At 37.7% G+C, this 18,106-nt stretch overlaps 2 protein-coding genes across 3 annotated transcripts in view; both read left to right on the forward strand.

Moving 5' to 3' along the window:
• The first annotated feature begins 693 nt into the window (after positions 1–693).
• Positions 694–18,106, forward strand: part of LOC136687350 (ribonuclease inhibitor-like) — a 39,690-nt gene continuing 22,277 nt past the window's right edge. The window contains exons 1-14 of one of the 2 annotated variants that reach the window (XM_066661739.1): positions 694–901; positions 1,173–1,241; positions 3,194–3,253; positions 3,744–4,094; positions 6,158–6,514; positions 6,676–6,765; positions 7,684–7,855; positions 8,112–8,273; positions 8,391–8,564; positions 9,401–9,562; positions 9,654–9,827; positions 12,201–12,374; positions 13,966–14,139; positions 16,238–16,284. In XM_066661739.1, coding sequence (XP_066517836.1) covers positions 3,199–3,253; positions 3,744–4,094; positions 6,158–6,514; positions 6,676–6,765; positions 7,684–7,855; positions 8,112–8,273; positions 8,391–8,564; positions 9,401–9,562; positions 9,654–9,827; positions 12,201–12,374; positions 13,966–14,139; positions 16,238–16,284 — 2,092 coding nt within the window. In that variant the 5' untranslated portion in view covers positions 694–901; positions 1,173–1,241; positions 3,194–3,198. Of the gene's footprint in view, positions 902–1,172; positions 1,242–3,193; positions 3,254–3,743; positions 4,095–6,157; positions 6,515–6,675; positions 6,766–7,683; positions 7,856–8,111; positions 8,274–8,390; positions 8,565–9,400; positions 9,563–9,653; positions 9,828–12,200; positions 12,375–13,965; positions 14,140–16,237; positions 16,582–18,106 lie in introns of those variants that run through there. The other variant, XM_066661738.1, reaches the window with a different exon arrangement.
• The window catches only part of LOC136687653 (stonustoxin subunit beta-like), a 1,723-nt gene continuing 88 nt past the window's right edge, over positions 16,472–18,106 (forward strand). Inside the window, exons 1-2 of the mRNA XM_066662166.1 lie at positions 16,472–16,496; positions 17,355–18,106. The exon at positions 17,355–18,106 is cut by the window's right edge and continues 88 nt beyond it. Coding sequence (XP_066518263.1) covers positions 16,472–16,496; positions 17,355–17,899 — 570 coding nt within the window. The 3' untranslated portion in view covers positions 17,900–18,106. The remainder of the gene's footprint in view (positions 16,497–17,354) is intronic.

Raw genomic sequence — 18,106 nt, forward strand, 5'->3', positions numbered from 1 at the left:
CACTCACACATTCAATTGTATAAATAACTGGATTTCATATAACTGGAAATAACTTAATAAAAAATCACTTGTAAACTCTGAAATATAGCCAATGGAACCCAAAAGGTAGGTATTACAAAATAGCTTATTAAATTAAATAATCATCCATTTATGATTAATAAAATAAACAAATACAATGGAACCTCTACTTACGAACGCCTATACTAATGAACTTTCCAAGATACGAACTGGACATTTGAATATTGTTACTTCCACCAACGAACCATGACTCTAGAAACGAACCCGAGCGTCTGCTGAGCCGGCGGATGGTAATGGCCACTGACCCCAATAGACAAGTCTCCCAGCGCCCAGACTTGAGTCATTGACCCATTTTCTCTCGTTTTCTTGACTCTCGAGCTTTTCAGACTAGCAAATTGTAGTTTTAGCAATTTAGCATTAGTGTAAATAGCAGAAATTGGTGCTAAGTTAAACCGTATCTACGCGTCGTCTCCCCACATTCACCGCCTACTCTCCGTTATTCCACCACCCACCTCCCGTCATACAGCCAGTGCCTGTGTTACTCCTCCAGCCAGTCGTTTATTACTGTTACTACTGTATTTCTTTTTTATTTTTAGTAACGCTACATGTATTTTTACATAAACTATTTTTTGGAAGGCAGACTGCCATTCAGGAAAACCAAGTGTCTCAGCTTTGCTTGTTGTTCTCTGATTGGTTGAATGACAAGCCTTAGAAAAAAATGGCTCGGTCTTAGACGGGAACCGGCTCTCATCGTTCACTTACAAGAGCCGGCTCTTTGAACCGGTTCGTTCGCGACCGACACATCACTAGTCAGAACAGAAAGTAAAATTAACTCTGACCGCGGGCGTCTTTACGGAAGAAGAGAAAGAAGCAATTTAACTCGGTAAATAACCCGTTTCTTATTGAATGATACACGGTATCTGTTCTAGACTTTTCATATCTATATTAACAATTAAATTCTCAAACCTCTGCGTGTTACATGCGATAAATACATTTTTCTTTCTCAAAGTTCAGCTCCTTTCCCGTGACACACCTCACAGTGACGGACACGTCCTTCCCCAAAACTGTAAAACCAAATGTACTATGTCTTCTGTGAGAGGTGACAGTATTAAAATAAAGACCCCGTGTGATCCTATGTATGTTCTCTGTTGTAGAACTGGATTTCCTGATAAAGACAGAGCCAGGCTTCTTTAAGAGACTCCGAAGATCCACCTCAGAATAAGGTAACTCTGCTCTCTGATTTCTAATGAGAGTTATCACTGCTTCATGAGTTTGTCCTGGATTTCAGTGTGAAACAGGCTTTAAAGGAGCAATCTGTTACAGACAACAGGCGTTTTAAATGGGTAGCGCACTCCAAACTCAAAACACTGGAGAGAGTTGTCTGCCCCCTCCCCCACTTCTCCAGAAGTAACGCTCAGGCAGGTTGCCAGTTTGAGGAAAACTGAACGTAAACAATCCAGCGTAAGAGGAGTTAAAGAACTTTGAACCTTTATAACTAAAAATAATGTGCCGTAGTCAACATATTTACATTAAAATGCGAATGTGAAAGACACTGACAAAAAAGACATTTATCAACTTCAAATTTGACTTTCCATTTCCAGCTTAAATGTTTGAGTTGAGGAAGTTTGAAGAATGTTTGAGTTTGAAAGAAGTGATCTTCTTTATCATTTTTTCCCCTTCCACTCTAAATGTCATTTTAGGAGGCAGATTCTTATTAAAAATGTTTATATTCAAACATTTAGATCCACCTTAAATGGGTCAGTTTACAAGTGGAATATTGGTGTTATTTGCCAGATTCTTCTCTGAATTTTCTTTTCCACCTTAAATAAGTGATAATTCTAGACAAAGGTAGCTGTAGAAACATTTTTACATTACAGTCGTACAATGAATAAAGTCGTTCAGTGAAGAACATTACAGTTGTTATTGCTACACTCTCAGAAATAAAAAAGTAGAGGGGCATTATCATCACTGAAAGTACAGAGAGTGTAAATGTAACTTTAAAAACACAGCAGTGGTGTTGTCCTGTTGTTTTCCCTAAAGGTAAATTACATTCTCTTCTCCAGGGGTGAATATTTGTACATTTTCATCATAGAACTGTGTAAAATAAAATTCCTTTAGATGAAATGAAGTGTATGAATTCAACACAACTTTAAAGTCTACCATTAATATAGAACATGGTAGTGTTATTTTCCCCTGGATGAACTCCACAGTTCAACAACTAAAGAGAATAAACAGAAATGTGAGGAGACTGTACAGCCACAATTTTTAGCACTAGTGCCAGACTTTCTCTGAGTTATTTGTATAAATGATGAAACAGTCTTTTAGTATATGGAACATAACTATGTTTCAAAAACAAAAATTATACATATATATTATATTGCCAAGATTATTCCTCTGCCTTTGCACATATATGAATTTGAGTGACATCACATTCTTAATCCATAGGGTTTAATATGATGTCAGCTCACCCTTTGCAGCTGTAACAACTTTAACTTTTCTGAGAAGGCTTTCCACAAGGTTTAGTAATGTCTTTATGGGTATTTTTGACCATTCTTCCAGAAGCTCATTTGTGAGGTCAGACACTGATGTTGAACGAGGCCTGGCTCAAAGTCTCTGCTCTGATTCATCCCAAAGGTGTTCTGTCAGGTGGAGGTCAGGACTCTGTAGTCAGACAGGTACAGTTCTCCTGGCAACTGCCAAACCCAGACTCGTCCATCGCATCATTAGACATAGACACGTGATCTGTTACTCCAGAGAACATGTCTCCACAGCTCTAGAGTCCAGTGGCAGTGTTCTTTACACCACTGCATCTGATGCTTAGCATCGCGCTTGATGATGTAAGGTTTGGATGCAGCTGCTCAGCCACAGAAATCCATTCCATGAAGCTGTCAACACACTGTTCTTGAGTGAATCTGAAGGCCACATGAAGTTTGGAGGTCTGTAGTGATTGACTGCAGAAAGTTGTCAACCTCTGTGCACTATGCGCCTCAGCATCCGCTGACCCTCTGTCATTTTACATGGCCTACAACTTTGTGGCTGAGTTGCTGTTGTTCCCAACCCATTCAAATCCATAGCCAGTATTTCCTCTTGTTTTACTGCTTCTATATATGAAGGTTTTTAGAAAGATACTGAGGCTTTTCTCTGACCGTTTGCTCGTAATAATTTTGTCTTTCAGGGAGGATGTTTCTCTCTGTGACTCTACTGATTCTCACTGGCTTTATGAAAGCTGCCTCAGGTATGTGATCACTTAGCAAACAACTAAACTTCTAAAAACCCACCACCACACATCCAACATCCACCAAAAGTCATCCAGTTTAACAGGAACATTAACAGATTATATTTTATCCCATTCCCACTGTTCTCTCAATAGTTAAACAAATCTGGATGAATGAAAATATTTACTTCACTGACTTCAGTGGAACCTGACTGGAACTTGTTCTGCCTTGTTTCGGTTTTTCTGGTTAAATGCAGTTTAGAAAAAAAGAAAAAACTGTACTTGTGTCTGATTTCCAGACATCAGTTTGTTAGTTGTATCATGCAACATTTGAGAGTGGAAGCAAGTCTATTAAGCAAACTAAATAAATAAAAATCAAACCACATTCAAAATATTCCAGAGCATTGTCAGAGTTTAGCTGGTGTTCACATGATACAGATTTAAAAAAAAAATATATATATATATATATACAGCTAATTATGAGGTTGTTAGTTTTTTTTTAATGTTGCAGAACCATTTAAAGTCATTGGTCCAGCTGCTCCTCTTATTGCTGAAGAAGGTGAAGATGTGGTTCTGCCCTGCTCTCTTCGACCGAACATCAGTGCTGTGGATATGAGAGTAGAGTGGAGTAAACTAAGAGAGAGAACCCTGACAGTTCATCTCTACAAAGATCATACAGACAGAACTGATGACCAGGCTGAGGATTACAGAGGGAGAACGAGTTTATTTAAAGAAGAGCTGAAGAATGGCAACACCTCTCTGAAACTCTCAGCGGTCCAACCTTCTGATGAGGGACTTTACAACTGTTTAATTCAGTCCAGCTCTGGGTACGATGATATAAATATTGAAGTTAAAGTCAAAGGTAAGTGCCGTCACAGGTTAAAACCTTTGCCTAAAAAAAGAATATGATCTCAAAATTAAATTTTTCTTGTGGCAGTTAAACAAATAGGTAACTCCTTCATAAATCCTTTTAATTAATTAAAAAATTCATTCACTCATTTTCTGTAACTGCTTATGCACTTCTGGGTTGGAGTGGGTCTCCACATAGAATCACAAGCTGTAAGGCAGGAACACACCCTGAACGGGGCATCAGTCTTTCACAGGGCACCACACACACACTAACACACATATTCAAATAGTAGCAACTATTGCATGGTCAGTCTACCTAGAAATGTGTTTGAATGTGAGGAAAACTACACAGATACATAGAGAACACACATAAATCCTCACAGACAGTCACCCGAGGTGGGGCTCAAAGCCACTACCCCAGGACCCTGGAGCTGTGTGACTGCGACACTACCTGTTGCAACATTGTGCCCCTACTTTATTGTAGAAATAAAAAAGAATATTGCTGTATGTGAATATAAGTATTCACATGAATGCAGAGTCTCACTTGCTTTATGGAAGCTACCTGAGGTATGTGATCAATCAGCAAACTACACAGAGTGTGTTTAAGCACAGACCCACAGACTAAGAAATGAGGAGAATAATGGTGCTTTTTCACTGCATGGAACCTACAGGACTGGACTGGACTCGGCTCTTTTGCTTTTCCACTGGCCAAATCTGGTCCTGGTCCCTGGAAGTAGGTAAGTTTTCAGTCCCAGCTCGCTCCAGATTCCAACCGAGTCGAGTAGGTACTAAATGGTGAGGTGTAAACCCTGCAGAGCGCTGATTGGCCAGAGCTATGTCAATCACCGGGAAATGCAGAGCTCATTCAAATCCAACACAAACCGTTGTTTGTAAAATCTCTTAAATTACAGCAGCTTTCACATTTATTTTTATCGGACTCACAACCGCAGCTCGTAACTTTACCTTCAGGTGTTTTGAAGAGGTTTATCTGCTCCTTGGGTCGGTGGTGGATGAAAATTTCCAGTGAAAGCCAAATGTGCAACAAATAACTGATCTGTGAGAACTGGGGCTTGGAGACATGTTCAGTCCAAAAAAACAACAACAACAGGTGAATACATGATGAGTAAACAGTGCCTAACTTTACCGCTGCCGTTATTGTGGTTTTCAAAGCCAGTGATTCCTGTTAGAGACTGGGTTTTTCGATGTCCATTTCGCTGGAGAGCCCTGCCAGTGGAAAATTGACAAGCTTTAAGCAAGCCAAGCTGAGTGGAGTAGAGTCGAGTAGAGCCGGACCTATGTGGTGGAAAAGAGCCATAAGGATCACCTTTATTGACCCCCTTAGGGAAATTGATATTCTGCATTTGACTCATCCGTGGCAGTGAACACACAAACACACAATAGTGAGCATTTCTTCACACTAGGGGCTATGAACACACACACACACACAACTGGAGCAGGGGGCTGTGACTCCCCTCGGCACTCAGGGAGCAGTTTGAGTGTTAGGTGCTTTGCTCAAGGGCACCTCAGCTGTGAATTAAATTTTTTTCTTGCCGGTCCCGGGGATTGAAACAGCAACCCTCCAGCCTCAAGCTCACTTCTCCAACCTCCGTCACAGCTGCCCCCAAATCACCAAACATCAGAAAAAAAAAACAGGAACATGAACAGGTTCTTGTTTTGCTGTTCACACTGACCTCTAAATATTGTAAAAAATATGTACAAATTGTTATAAATTGAATAAATGCAAACATAAATGAACTAAAAGGTTTAATTCACGGTTTCAGTGTAAACTGACTGTAATATGCCCTGAATAGTTCCTCTTTTTCTGGTTAAATTAAAGAGATGCTAACAATAATTACACATGTGTCTGAATTCCAAACAGCTCTTTGTAGAAGCCATATCTTTAAGCACTACATAGTGTACTACTAGGGCAGCCATATTAAAGTGAGGCTGAAATTATATAAAAAAAAAAACAACATTTAAATACATTCCAAGTAACTAGGCCATGTCAGACTTTTTACGGATGGTGAATATTTATTAAATGTACTGGTCTTTTTTGTTTGTTTGTTTGTTTTACAGCTGCAGAAGGGTTTAAAGTTGTTGGTCCAGCTGCTCCTCTTATTGTTAAAAGTGGTGAAGATGTGGTTCTGCCCTGTTCTCTCAAACCTAAACTCAGCGCTGTGGAAATGAGTGTAGAGTGGGTTAAACTAGGAGAGAGAACCCTGATGGTGCATCGCTACAAAGACCGTGCAGACAGAACTGATGAGCAGGCTGAGGATTACAGAGGGAGGACAAGTTTATTTAAAGAAGACCTGAAAACGGGCAACACCTCTCTGAAACTCTCAGCGGTCCAACCTTCTGATGAAGGAGTTTACAACTGTTTAATTGAGTCAAGCGTTGGGTACAGTGATGTAAATATTGATCTTAAAGTCAAAGGTAAGTGCCATCACAGGTTCAAACATCTAAAATATTTGTCTAAAAAGAATACTTTTTCAAATATATGATTTTATGGGACATTTCACATGTAACTCCATCCTAATTCATTTAAATTTATTATAAATATTAAAAGGAAAATGTGTGTGAATTTTGTTTTTCAGAACAAGTTTTTCATGCTCTGAAGATTGCTCTGACCTGTATTTTACTTTTTAGCTTTGGATTAATTGTATTTGCAGCTTTCATCTGGAAAGGTACAGTCCACTGGACCATTTTAAGAAATATTTTAATTTTTACATATCATTTTAATACTGAATTAACATGTGAACTCATGGAAGTGATTGTTTTTAAATGCTCCAATAATAGATATCTGGCTAGTCATGTAAACTCTGATTTCTTAGATCAGATTAAAGCTGTCATTTGATAATCAGAACATACAAATAGAAATGAGATCTGAAAATTGTAAAGTAGAGCCTATTAAACAGAACACATGCTTTAAGTTCAAATAAAATTTACATATATATTTTCACTACCTTTTCACCATATAATTATTGACCCATAAAGTAAAGATGGATAAAAAAGTGGAAGTAAAATGTGTTTAATTAATTTCCCCATCACTCCATCATAACCTCTCTATATTATTTAGGGATCTCACTAATGGACTTCCTTCTTCATCTACCTCCATGTGTTTAAAATGGAGTTTAGGTGAAGGGAATGGAAAGGGCAAGCCAGAATCTTTATTATATTCATGTTTAGCTTTATTTATTGTATTTCTTATTCTGATAACATTTTATACAATAAATGAATTGTAAACATTTGCATGTAGAAAACTGTAGGGGTTACATTTGAGACTCTTCTATGATTCTTTGCTCTTCTATGATTTGTGACTCTTTTAAATGATTTGATATAAAGCTGTTTTTTTTATTGGACTTACAGAAGAAAAGGGAGTTGGACTAAGAAAAGCAAGAGGTTTCAATAATTAGGAGGTTTTATTTTATAGTTATTATTTATAATTTGTTAACTACATGTTCAGCCATATTCAAATATGACATGTTTTCCTAACGTTAGTGAAAATGTCTATTTATATTAAATCACCAGGAAATTCCCTGTGGAATGAACTGACTTCAGGTCTTTGGATGATGTCAGTAAATGCTGTGTTCATTTCTCTCTAGGTTCACCTTTACACCCACAAAGGAGGCTCTCTCCTGTACAATGCTCAGCCATCGCCTCCATGCGTCTCCACTCAGAGAATGTGAGGAAGGAGTGGGACCTGAATAAATACTACACATCAGAAGCAGGTTACAGGAGACTTATCCCAGCGATCACAAACTGCACAAAGGCTCGGTGAGTGATTAATCTATTAATAGAGATAAATTATTAATGAACTAAATATTACATTGTAAATCTGTATCCCTCTGTTCCTTTTCAGCTCAGACACACATTTTAAGTTTTCATTTAACAATAACTGAATTTGTCTGAGTTTCTGTGCACATGCAGTTTAGGGAAAATTCTCTCAGAACTGAACAGGATTAAAAATTGATCACAAGACAAGTTCATCATATCAAATGCTGACAGTAAAACATATTGTCTACTCTTGCAGATTAGATGGTTGTATTTTCACTGAAAAATCAGTTATCACATTGAAAGAACCTCTAGAGGCAGAAAAGTCCTCTCTGAAAGAACTGGATCTTAGCTACAATAACCTGAAGAGTTCAAGAATAAAGGAGCTCTCTGACGGACTGAAGAGGTTAGAGACACTCAGGTCAGTGTCACTGATAAACTGTTATGATCTTTTCAAATTTTATACAAAACATGAAACGTATTTAGTTATGAATATGAACTGTAAATTAGACCTATTGTATGTACTGTGCTTTTACAGACTTATGAGTTGTGAACTCAATGAGGAGTCATTTGACACAGTGCAGTCAGTTCTACAATCAGAAAACTCCTGCCTGAAAAACCTGGACCTCAGTAACAATGACCTGCAGGATTCAGGAGTGGAGAAGCTCTGTGAAGGACTGAAGAGTTCACACTGTAAACTGGAGACACTCAGGTAAATATCAACATTTAATGTAATATGATATTATGCTTCTTCTAAACAAATATGTCAAAATGTATTTATTTATGTTTTAAATTTGTTTCTGTTCTGTAAGATCTGTCATATTCTAACTGTCAAGAAGAACTGCTCTGGTTTACGAACGCTGAGTTTCCAGTTTATTAAATGCTCCTGCCTTATATCTGTAATGTACACTTATCTACAGAACTGGTCACAGAACTAGTTTAGACCTGGTTTTATTTGAGTGGATAATCATTCTCAACACAGCGTTAACACTGAAATGTTTTCAGAAACAGAATCTATCTCTTTTAGCTCATCTTTGCCGGTGTAATTTTAGAGACTGTAGCTCATCTGTTGATGTTATATTTTTATCTTCCAGTACAGGAACATTCAACTAAAACTAGATGAACACATTAACACAAGTAAATAGCAACACACACACACACACACACACACACACACACACACACACAGAGACACATTATCATGTCCACTAACATGTTACTGTGTCTGCTGTATTGAAATAATACCGTTTGCAGCTTTCTAAAATGTTCCCTTTTCACTGAGGCATCTGACCACTGAGACATGAATTTTATGAGGAAAGCAGTGAAACATTGTAGTGAATACACCTTGGAGGCAATCACAGAGTCAAATCGGTACTCCTCTAATAACAGTGACATGAAGGACTCATGAATGGAGAAGCCCTGTGTTGAACTAAAGAGTCCACTCTGTAAACTGTAAATTCTCTCAGTGCTGAACAGGGCTAAAATCACGAGGGAAATCATCATATCAAATGCAGACACTAAATCTGTATTTTATTTCTACTCTTGCAGATTGGCTGGTTGTAATCTCACTGAACAGTCAATTATTACATTGAGTGAGACTCTACAGGCAGAAATCACCTCTCTGAAAGAACTAGATCTTAGCTACAATGACCTGCAGGGATCACTACTGGAGAAGCTCTCTGAGGGAGTGAAAAGGTTGAAGACACTCAGGTCAGTGTCACTGATCATCTGTTTTAATCTGTTAAAATCTCTTTGTTCTATGCTGTAATCTGTAAGTAAGGTGTGTACTGTGCTTTTACAGACTTATGAAGTGTAAACTCAGTGATGAGTCATTTGACACAGTGCAGTTAGTTCTGCAATCAGAAAACTCTTGTCTGAAAAAACTGGACCTCAGTAACAATGACCTGCAGGAGTCAGGAGTGAAGAAACTCTGTGCTGGACTGAAGAGTAAACACTGTACACTCGAGACGCTCAGGTAAGTGTTAACATTTCATGTAATGTTGTAATTTCATCAGAATCAGAGTTAAGTTTATTGTTCACGTAATCTCACACACAAGGAAACACAAGGTTTTGATTTTATTAGCTCACAGTGCACACTGACAATATTACACAGTAATACAAAAAACATTCCTACCATATGCACATACTGTCTGTCAGACACAAACAACCCCCCCCCACCCACACACACACACACAGTCATACCTGTAAACCTTACATGTGTGTTTTATATTAAAGCGCTGAGTGCAGTTGTGATGTGCTGTAGTGGCAAATGAGCCAGAGCTAGTGAGTGGTGCACCATAAGAAGTGCTAGTCCAGAGGATGGAGTGTAGAGTGCGATACTATACCTGAATAAATGTGAAATGACAGTATTGAAATGGAAATGGATTATACTGTATTGTCGTAATGAAAATCAAGTTTAATTAATTGTATTTATATAACATGTATATAAATATAACACAGATAATTGTATTTATATAACATGCTGTAATCAGGGGTCCTCAAACTTTTTAATCAAAGGGCCAGCTCACAGTTCTTCAGTCTTTTGGGGGGCTGGACTGCAGCCAGAGAAGAAAACATCTATTTTAAAGTTAAAGTTGTTTATGGTTTGAGATTAAGGTCTTAGTACCACAGTAGTTTGAACCATGTTCGTTTAAACCACCGTAGTCCAAACTACAATGGTTCCAGACGTGATTGGTCTGGCTTTCACAGCGGGAAACTTGCAAAAACTCACACATTTTATAAACTTATGCAAAAATATGAGAGTTGTGACCACAATTACTCATAATGTAATCATATATAATCAGCAGCAAAAAGAATAACGTTACTAGAATAAAAAATAAATGCATATTTTAAAATAAAACTAAAGAAATAACAGTGATAATAGACAAAGATTGTTTTGTAACAAAAAAATAATATTTCAGTGTATTCATTATTATAAAAATTGATATGACGTATGTTAGAAAAGTTTATAAATATGATGGTGAGAACTCTCAGCAGTGTTCCCCAGTGGCGCAGTGGGCTACATGTGAAAAACCAGCATTTCTGTGTCGTAAAGAGGTGGGTTCGAGACCAGAGGGCGTTCATTGTGTCGTTTTTATAACAGCAACTGAAGCTCTCAGTGATGAAACATTGATTCACTAAAGTACTGTAAAGTATTCTACGTTGCCTCTTCTGATATATATTTGTAGTATATATTCATTCATTCATTCATTATCTGTAACCCTTATCCAATTCAGGGTCGCGGTGGGTCCAGAGCCTACCTGGAATCATTGGGCGCAAGGCGGGAATACACCCTGGAGGGGGCGCCAGTCCTTCACAGGGCAACACAGACACATACACACATTCACTCACACACTCACACCTACGGACACTTTTGAGTCACCAATCCACCTACCAATGTGTGTTTTTTGGACTTTGGGAGGAACCCGGAGCACCCGGAGGAAACCCACACGGACACGGGGAGAACACACCAACTCCTCACAGACAGTCACCTGGAGCGGGAATCGAACCCACAACCTCCAGGTTCCTGGAGCTGTGTGACGCTACCTGCTGCGCCACCGTGCTGCCCCCTTGTAGTATATACTAAAATGATAACATTTTTTTACACACACACACACGTACATAGATTATTTTAACACATTTATGAAATTCAGGAATGGCAGCAGAAGTCACTGGTGAATGAAATCTAACATAACCTTAACTTATTTATAACCATGTTATAATGTTTTATCAAACTTGAAACTTATTTAAGTTCATTGCTGACCTTTAATGCATAATAATGTTACTTTAGGGCACTCATAATAAATACATCTTTCACAGATTGTTTTTTTTATTGGTCAGTTATATGTCATTCTTTGCTTATTTGTAGTAAGTGAAGTCACTATTTACGTCTCCACTGCTCTATTACACCCCTCCACTCTCACTTCATCCCATTGTCAAATAACATCACTGTCATTTTCCAGAAGTGAACACAGTTCTGGGGTCTTAATGAAATGTCTATGAAATGCTTTAGTAAAAACACCACAAGGATCAGTCTTTCCTGTCTTAATAGTCCCGTTCAGAATAGACAGCTTCAGCATCTGTTCTGTTAAATGACAATGAATCACTGTTCACACCGATCTGAAAGTACCTCAGAGAGAGGAAAGTAAGCAGAACCTCCCATTTTATTTATAACTGCTTGGATTTCTTTTGTTCTCTGTTCTCAGTTTTGCTGATATGTGTTTGTTTGTGTTTTTGTTACACTGACTGTCTTTGGGATGTTTTCTATCTTCTGAATTCTAATGTCTCCTATCCTAATGTTAGAAGCAATGAAACTTAAAAATGTTTGCATTTAATTATTCTTTTTCAGACTGGCCACTTGTAATCTTAGTGAGAAAACTTGTGAATATCTGGGATCAGTTTTACAACAGTCCAGCTCCCTCCAAAAAGAACTGGACCTCAGTAACAATGACCTGCAGGATTCAGGAGTGGAGAAGCTCTGTGAAGGACTGAAGAGTTCACACTGTAAACTGGAGACACTCAGGTCAGATGTCCTATGATTTACTTCTGAATGCAAAAAAACTAAGATGTGAATTCAGAGTAAAGTTATTTTTAAGTCTCTCGTGAACTGCATTAAAGTCTAAGCTGAGAGTGTGGGATAGTGAGGAATGATACAGTAGTCTTTGGTAGCAATGTTTAAAGAAATCTGTACATAGTAAATGTGAATCAGAAATCTGAAATCCCTTCCGAATTGAGATGTATTTTTTAATTAAACAAAGAATAAGAGAGGGTCCTTGAATTAGCTGATCATTATTTCTCTGATGATAGGCGAGGGTGAGGTGATAGGAATCAGAGAAAATGGTATTAATGATTAATATTATTTTTTCTCCATTCACTGATTCACTGAGGTAAAATAAAAAATCAGATAAAATTTTAGAGAAGTCACTAGCTTTGTTTAAAGAATACTCACACTTCCAGAGTACAACTGTCCCCCTCCCCATCTCCCCCACAGGCCTAGGGTTTTGTTGCAGTGATTTAATTTAAAAATGCCATCAGTCAATGGCATTTATTTTGAATAAATGCACTTTTGCACATCGTCAATGAATATCTGAGAATTGACATTACATTCACGTTCCATGCCTGAGCACAGCTAGTCACACTGATGCATACTCAACTGAACTGGACATGTTCCAGTGTACCCTCACCAGGCAGGTCATGGAGTACTCACACTAGTCAAAGGAATTGCACTTTGATGGTCAAAAGTGCCCAGGCATGGTACAGAGTGTCTAATGTAGGAACACACTGAGAGAAAAGAAGCAATATGATTAATCACGTGTAATATAACCTACATTACATAAACTTTTAAGATGAAAGGGGTTCATTTTGATTTTAAGTCTTTAAATATCTACACCTATGCAATCTTCATTAGCTGACTTTTCTCCTGAGTGTTTTACTGAAATTCATTTACACTCAAAACTGACACAAATTCAGAACTCACATAGGTTCAATATTAACTTTAAATATTAAACAAAAAAATGTAGAAAGTAAGTAAAGATTTGTGAATTAGTGTTTTGGCTGTTATTTACCTGTTTACCACAGAATAATGATAATGGACCATCTCTTAGATCTTATTTTTCTATTCAAATTGTCATCACTATCATTAATTGTCACTAGTTTTACCCAATATTTAGATACGGTTCTCAAAATCCCACTCGATGCCACAAACCTGGAAGGGTAAATGCAAGAATTCCCTGAGACATGTGAATTCACCCATGGCCTGTTCATTAACTGACACTAATGCACCTAGACTCAGAAGCTTGACAATTCCATGATTATATTAGGTTTGTTTATTCTTTTTTGCTATGAGGGACAGGAGGGACATTTTGATATCATCTTAAAATTCTGAAAAATGTTGGTTATATAAAAATGCTCAGCTGCTCAAAAAGTGTTTACATCATTCAGGTTTATTTTTATATGAAATTATTTAATTGGTTGTATGGTTGGATTTGGCCCTGTTTCATATCAGTGTTTATAAATAATGTAGAGTATTTGGTGCTTGCTGTTTTTGCACTAAACACAAACTTGCTTTGCCTCTGTAAATACCACAGCTCTCTATTTTCCCTGGCTCTCTCCAGATTGTCTGGTTGTATGGTTACACAGAAAGCTTGTACTTCTCTGGCTTCAGCTCTGAGCTCAAACTCTTCACACCTGAAAGAACTGGATCTGAGCTACAATCACCCAGGAGACACAGGAGAGAAGCTGCTCTCCGATAAAAAGGAGGATCCACACTGCAGACTGGACACACTCAGGTATGTAAATTGTGTAAAACTCTGTGTGTGTGTGTGTGTGTGTGTAGCTTGTTTACCTGCAGTCTTGCAGTAGTGAACAATGTATTAAATTTGTACTTGAGTTGGGAATCCATTGTTAAGAACTGAATTAAAAGTATTTTCTTTAAATTACTGACTGACTCCATGTAAAAACACATGCACTTAATGTGCTCAAGGCAAAGGATTTTTTTTCTCTGTAAAAATGTCAAATTGTTTTGGATGCTGCATGATGAACCAGAGCCGTAAAGAGAGAGAGAGTTGTGCCAAATCTGTTTTTTACAGCGATGGTGGGTCATGGAGACTCTCAATAGTTCCCGGAAATTAGCAGCAGACACCAGCAGCACCGCAATTACAGCAGAACAGATGCAAGTGTCATGTGTTTAAGACATTTAAAGAATGATATTTTATAGTATCAGCACATCTATATCCAATTAACAAGTGTCATGCTATTTATTTCCCACTAAATTAGTAGATTTGAGGAACTTTAGCAGTTAATTAGGCTACAGGACTCTGAGTGAAGTATAAACATAATGAACAGCCTGGAAATACCTTCTCATAATGACATTTTATGATTTATTCCATTGAGAAATTTTTAGAAAAATTATTCTTGGGTGATGTTTGTCTGGAGGAGTATTTGTTAAATGTAAGTGGGCGAGTGATTGTAGAGTTCTGAGTGAAGAACGTGAAATGAAGGTTTATTTTCTAATAGAATCTAAGCTAAAGTTACACAACAGTAAAGAACAGAATTTCCTTCAAATGTCTCCTTTTTTTTCTTTAGAGATTTACCAATTGTGGTAATAAGTGCATGGTAAAATATGTTTTTGTGATAAACCATTGTGACTTAATGTCCTGCTGGATGTGATATTTTAATGCACCATATTTAGATTTCTATATGAAGGCTCCACCTTCTGTTCAATCTGATATAATAATTCATACATTAGTCTTTAAGAATAGGTCCATATAAGATTATTGAAACCTCCATGATGTGTTAGAAAGCTAATCTTAACTGATTTATGAACATTTCTTCACCTCCCTTATCTGAAAACATAGGGGATGTTTCATACTGACCACCGTAGTTTAAAAAGCAGTAATTATAAATAAAACATTTTTAACACAATCCACAACATGAATATGTCTGTAACTGAGATATCAGTCTAAAATTTACATATGAGGAAACTAACGCCTGATTTTCACATTAATCCAGAAATGGTGGCAAATGTATTTTATATATATATATATATATATATATATATATATATATATATATATATATTTATATATATATATATTTATATATATATATATATATATATACAACCACATACACAGCTCAATGTGCTCTAGAATTATTGTAAATCAATACACTGATTGAAGACTAATGACCAAAACTGCACGGACATGTTGGCCGACTAGAGCTTCCTGGAACTATTTAGAGACTTCATGAGTCACGTGACCACTAAGCATTTTGAACTTCCATTGACACAACTCTCCCTTTATACGGCTCTGTGATGAACCAAAGCAAGGGCATAGAATCAGCATGGACATAAGTGACATGTCTCCACCAATATCCAGCCATTATTGAGTTGTCCCCACCAATAACTTAATTCCCTCCAAAAAAAAAAAAACAAAAAAACAAAAGTGAGTCATGTGTGGAGCTATTTAGTTCCCACCAATGACAAGCAAATCTACGCCCTTGAACCAAAGTGTTGCTTCATCAAATAAAAACAAAAATTATTTTAATTATATACCAATTAACGTAAGTATAATTTCATATATTAAAAATCTTTAAAATCTTCCTCATTATGACATATTGTCATTGTATTATTTTAAATTAAATATAGAGTTTAAATCATATTTTGTAATTATATTTTATTTTATATTTATTTTTTTATATTTATATTATTTTATTGTATATTTATATTTCACAACTTGTTTGTAAACAGGGTTGTACACTGAATGGGTATTTGAACATTCTTAATGGAAAACTAAATAACTGTTCTTCTTAAAAGTAATGGGGGTAAAATACATTAGAAAGATTAATATTAAGAAACAAGTTGGATGAGTGTGTTTCTTCTTTCAGGATGGACCATGCCGGGGAGAACAGGATCAAACCAGGAATGAAGAAATGTAAGTTCACTGTGTTCAGTGTAATGTTCACACATGAATGTGTCATCTCAGCATTAGCCTCCACCTCCTTGTTCTCTGTGCTCACTGAGCAGAGATGTTCACAAGTCATTGTCACAAGTCCAAGTCAAGTCTCAAGTCTTTGAGATGAAGTCCAAGTCAAGTTTCAAATCTCTTATGGTTGCAAAGAATGAATGCCAACCGGACCACGTACTGTAGTGTCACTTTTTAGCACACATTACAGTATCAGAACTGATCAGTTTTATGATCACTTTTAAAATTATATTTCAATGCAATGTAGAAACCACTGCCATACTACTCTACTGTTATGTATGATGACTACTGTATGATCACTTTTATATATATTTCATTATATTATATTACTATGTTTCAGTGCAATGTGTAGAGACCCCCCCCCCTCACAAGTCATTGAGAGAGAGTGTGTGTGTGTGTGTGTGTGTGAGAGAGAGAGTGTGTGCGTGAGAGAGAGAGAGAGAGTGTGTGTGTGTGTGTGAGAGAGAGAGTGTTCACAAGTCATTGAGAGAGTGTGTGTGTGTGTGAGAGAGAGAGAGTGTGTGTTTGTGTGTGTGTGTGTGTGTGTGTGTGTGAGAGAGAAAGAGAGTGTGTGTTTGTGTGTGAGAGAAAGAGTGAGTGTGTGAGTGTGAGAGAGAGTGAGTGTGAGGGAGAGAGAGTGTGTTTGTGTGTGTGTGAGAGACAGAGTGTGTGTGAGAAAGACTGCGTGAGAGAGAGAGAGAGTGTGTGTGAGAGACAGAGAGAGAGAGAGAGTGTGTGTGTGTGTAAGAGAGAGAGAGAGAGTGTGCGTGTGTGTGTGAGAGACAGAGTGTGTGTGTGTGTGTGAGAGTGAGTGAGTGTGTGTGTTTCTGAGAGAGAGAGAGTGTGTGTGTGAGAGAGTGTGTGTGTGTGAGAGAGAGAGAGAGTGTGTGTGTGTGAGAGAGAGAGAGAGTGTGTCGTGTGTTGTGTGTCTGATTGTGTGGTGTGTGTCTGATTGTGTGTCGTGTGTCTGATTGTGTGTCGTGTGTCTGATTGTGTGGTGTGTATCTTGTTGTGTGCAGATGCCTCTGAGCTCACACTGGACCCAAACACAGTGAACACACTCCTCTCTCTGTCTGAGGGGAACAAGAAGGTGAAGTGTGTGATGGAGAGACAGTCGTATCCTGATCATCCAGAGAGATTCAGTGACTGGTGCCAGGTTCTGTGCAGAGAGAGTCTGACTGAATGCTGTTACTGGGAAACTGAGTGGAGTGGGGTGATGGGGGTTTATATTTCAGTGGCGTATAAATCAATCAGGAGAAAAGGACTCGGTGCTGACTGTGTGTTTGGAGCGAATGAAAAGTCCTGGAGTCTGATCTGCTCTAATAACAGTTACTCTGTCCGTCACAATAAGAACAGAACTGCTCTCCCTCCTCCTCCCTCCAGCTCTAACAGAGTAGGAGTGTATGTGGACTGTCCGGCCGGCACTCTGTCCTTCTACAGCGTCTCCACTGACACACACACACTCACACACTTACACACACTCACCACCACATTCACTGAACCCCTCTGTGCTGGGTTTTATCTTTATTATGACTCCTCAGTGCGTTTGTGTCAGATTGAATAAACCCAGACTCTGCAGCTGGACACAGCTGTGTGAAGAGAGCAACACTAGAGTTTAGTCCAACTGCATCAGGAAGTGGATGTTTCAGAATAAAAGACTCAGACATTTAATGCATTAACATTAGTGAACATTCATATGAATCATTTACTTCATTAAATGCTGTAAACACCTGTTTCTTTTGTTTCATTTTCTCTCTTTCACACTCTCTCC

This window comes from Hoplias malabaricus, chromosome 2 (genome assembly GCF_029633855.1).
Source record: "Hoplias malabaricus isolate fHopMal1 chromosome 2, fHopMal1.hap1, whole genome shotgun sequence".
Lineage (NCBI taxonomy): Eukaryota > Metazoa > Chordata > Actinopteri > Characiformes > Erythrinidae > Hoplias > Hoplias malabaricus.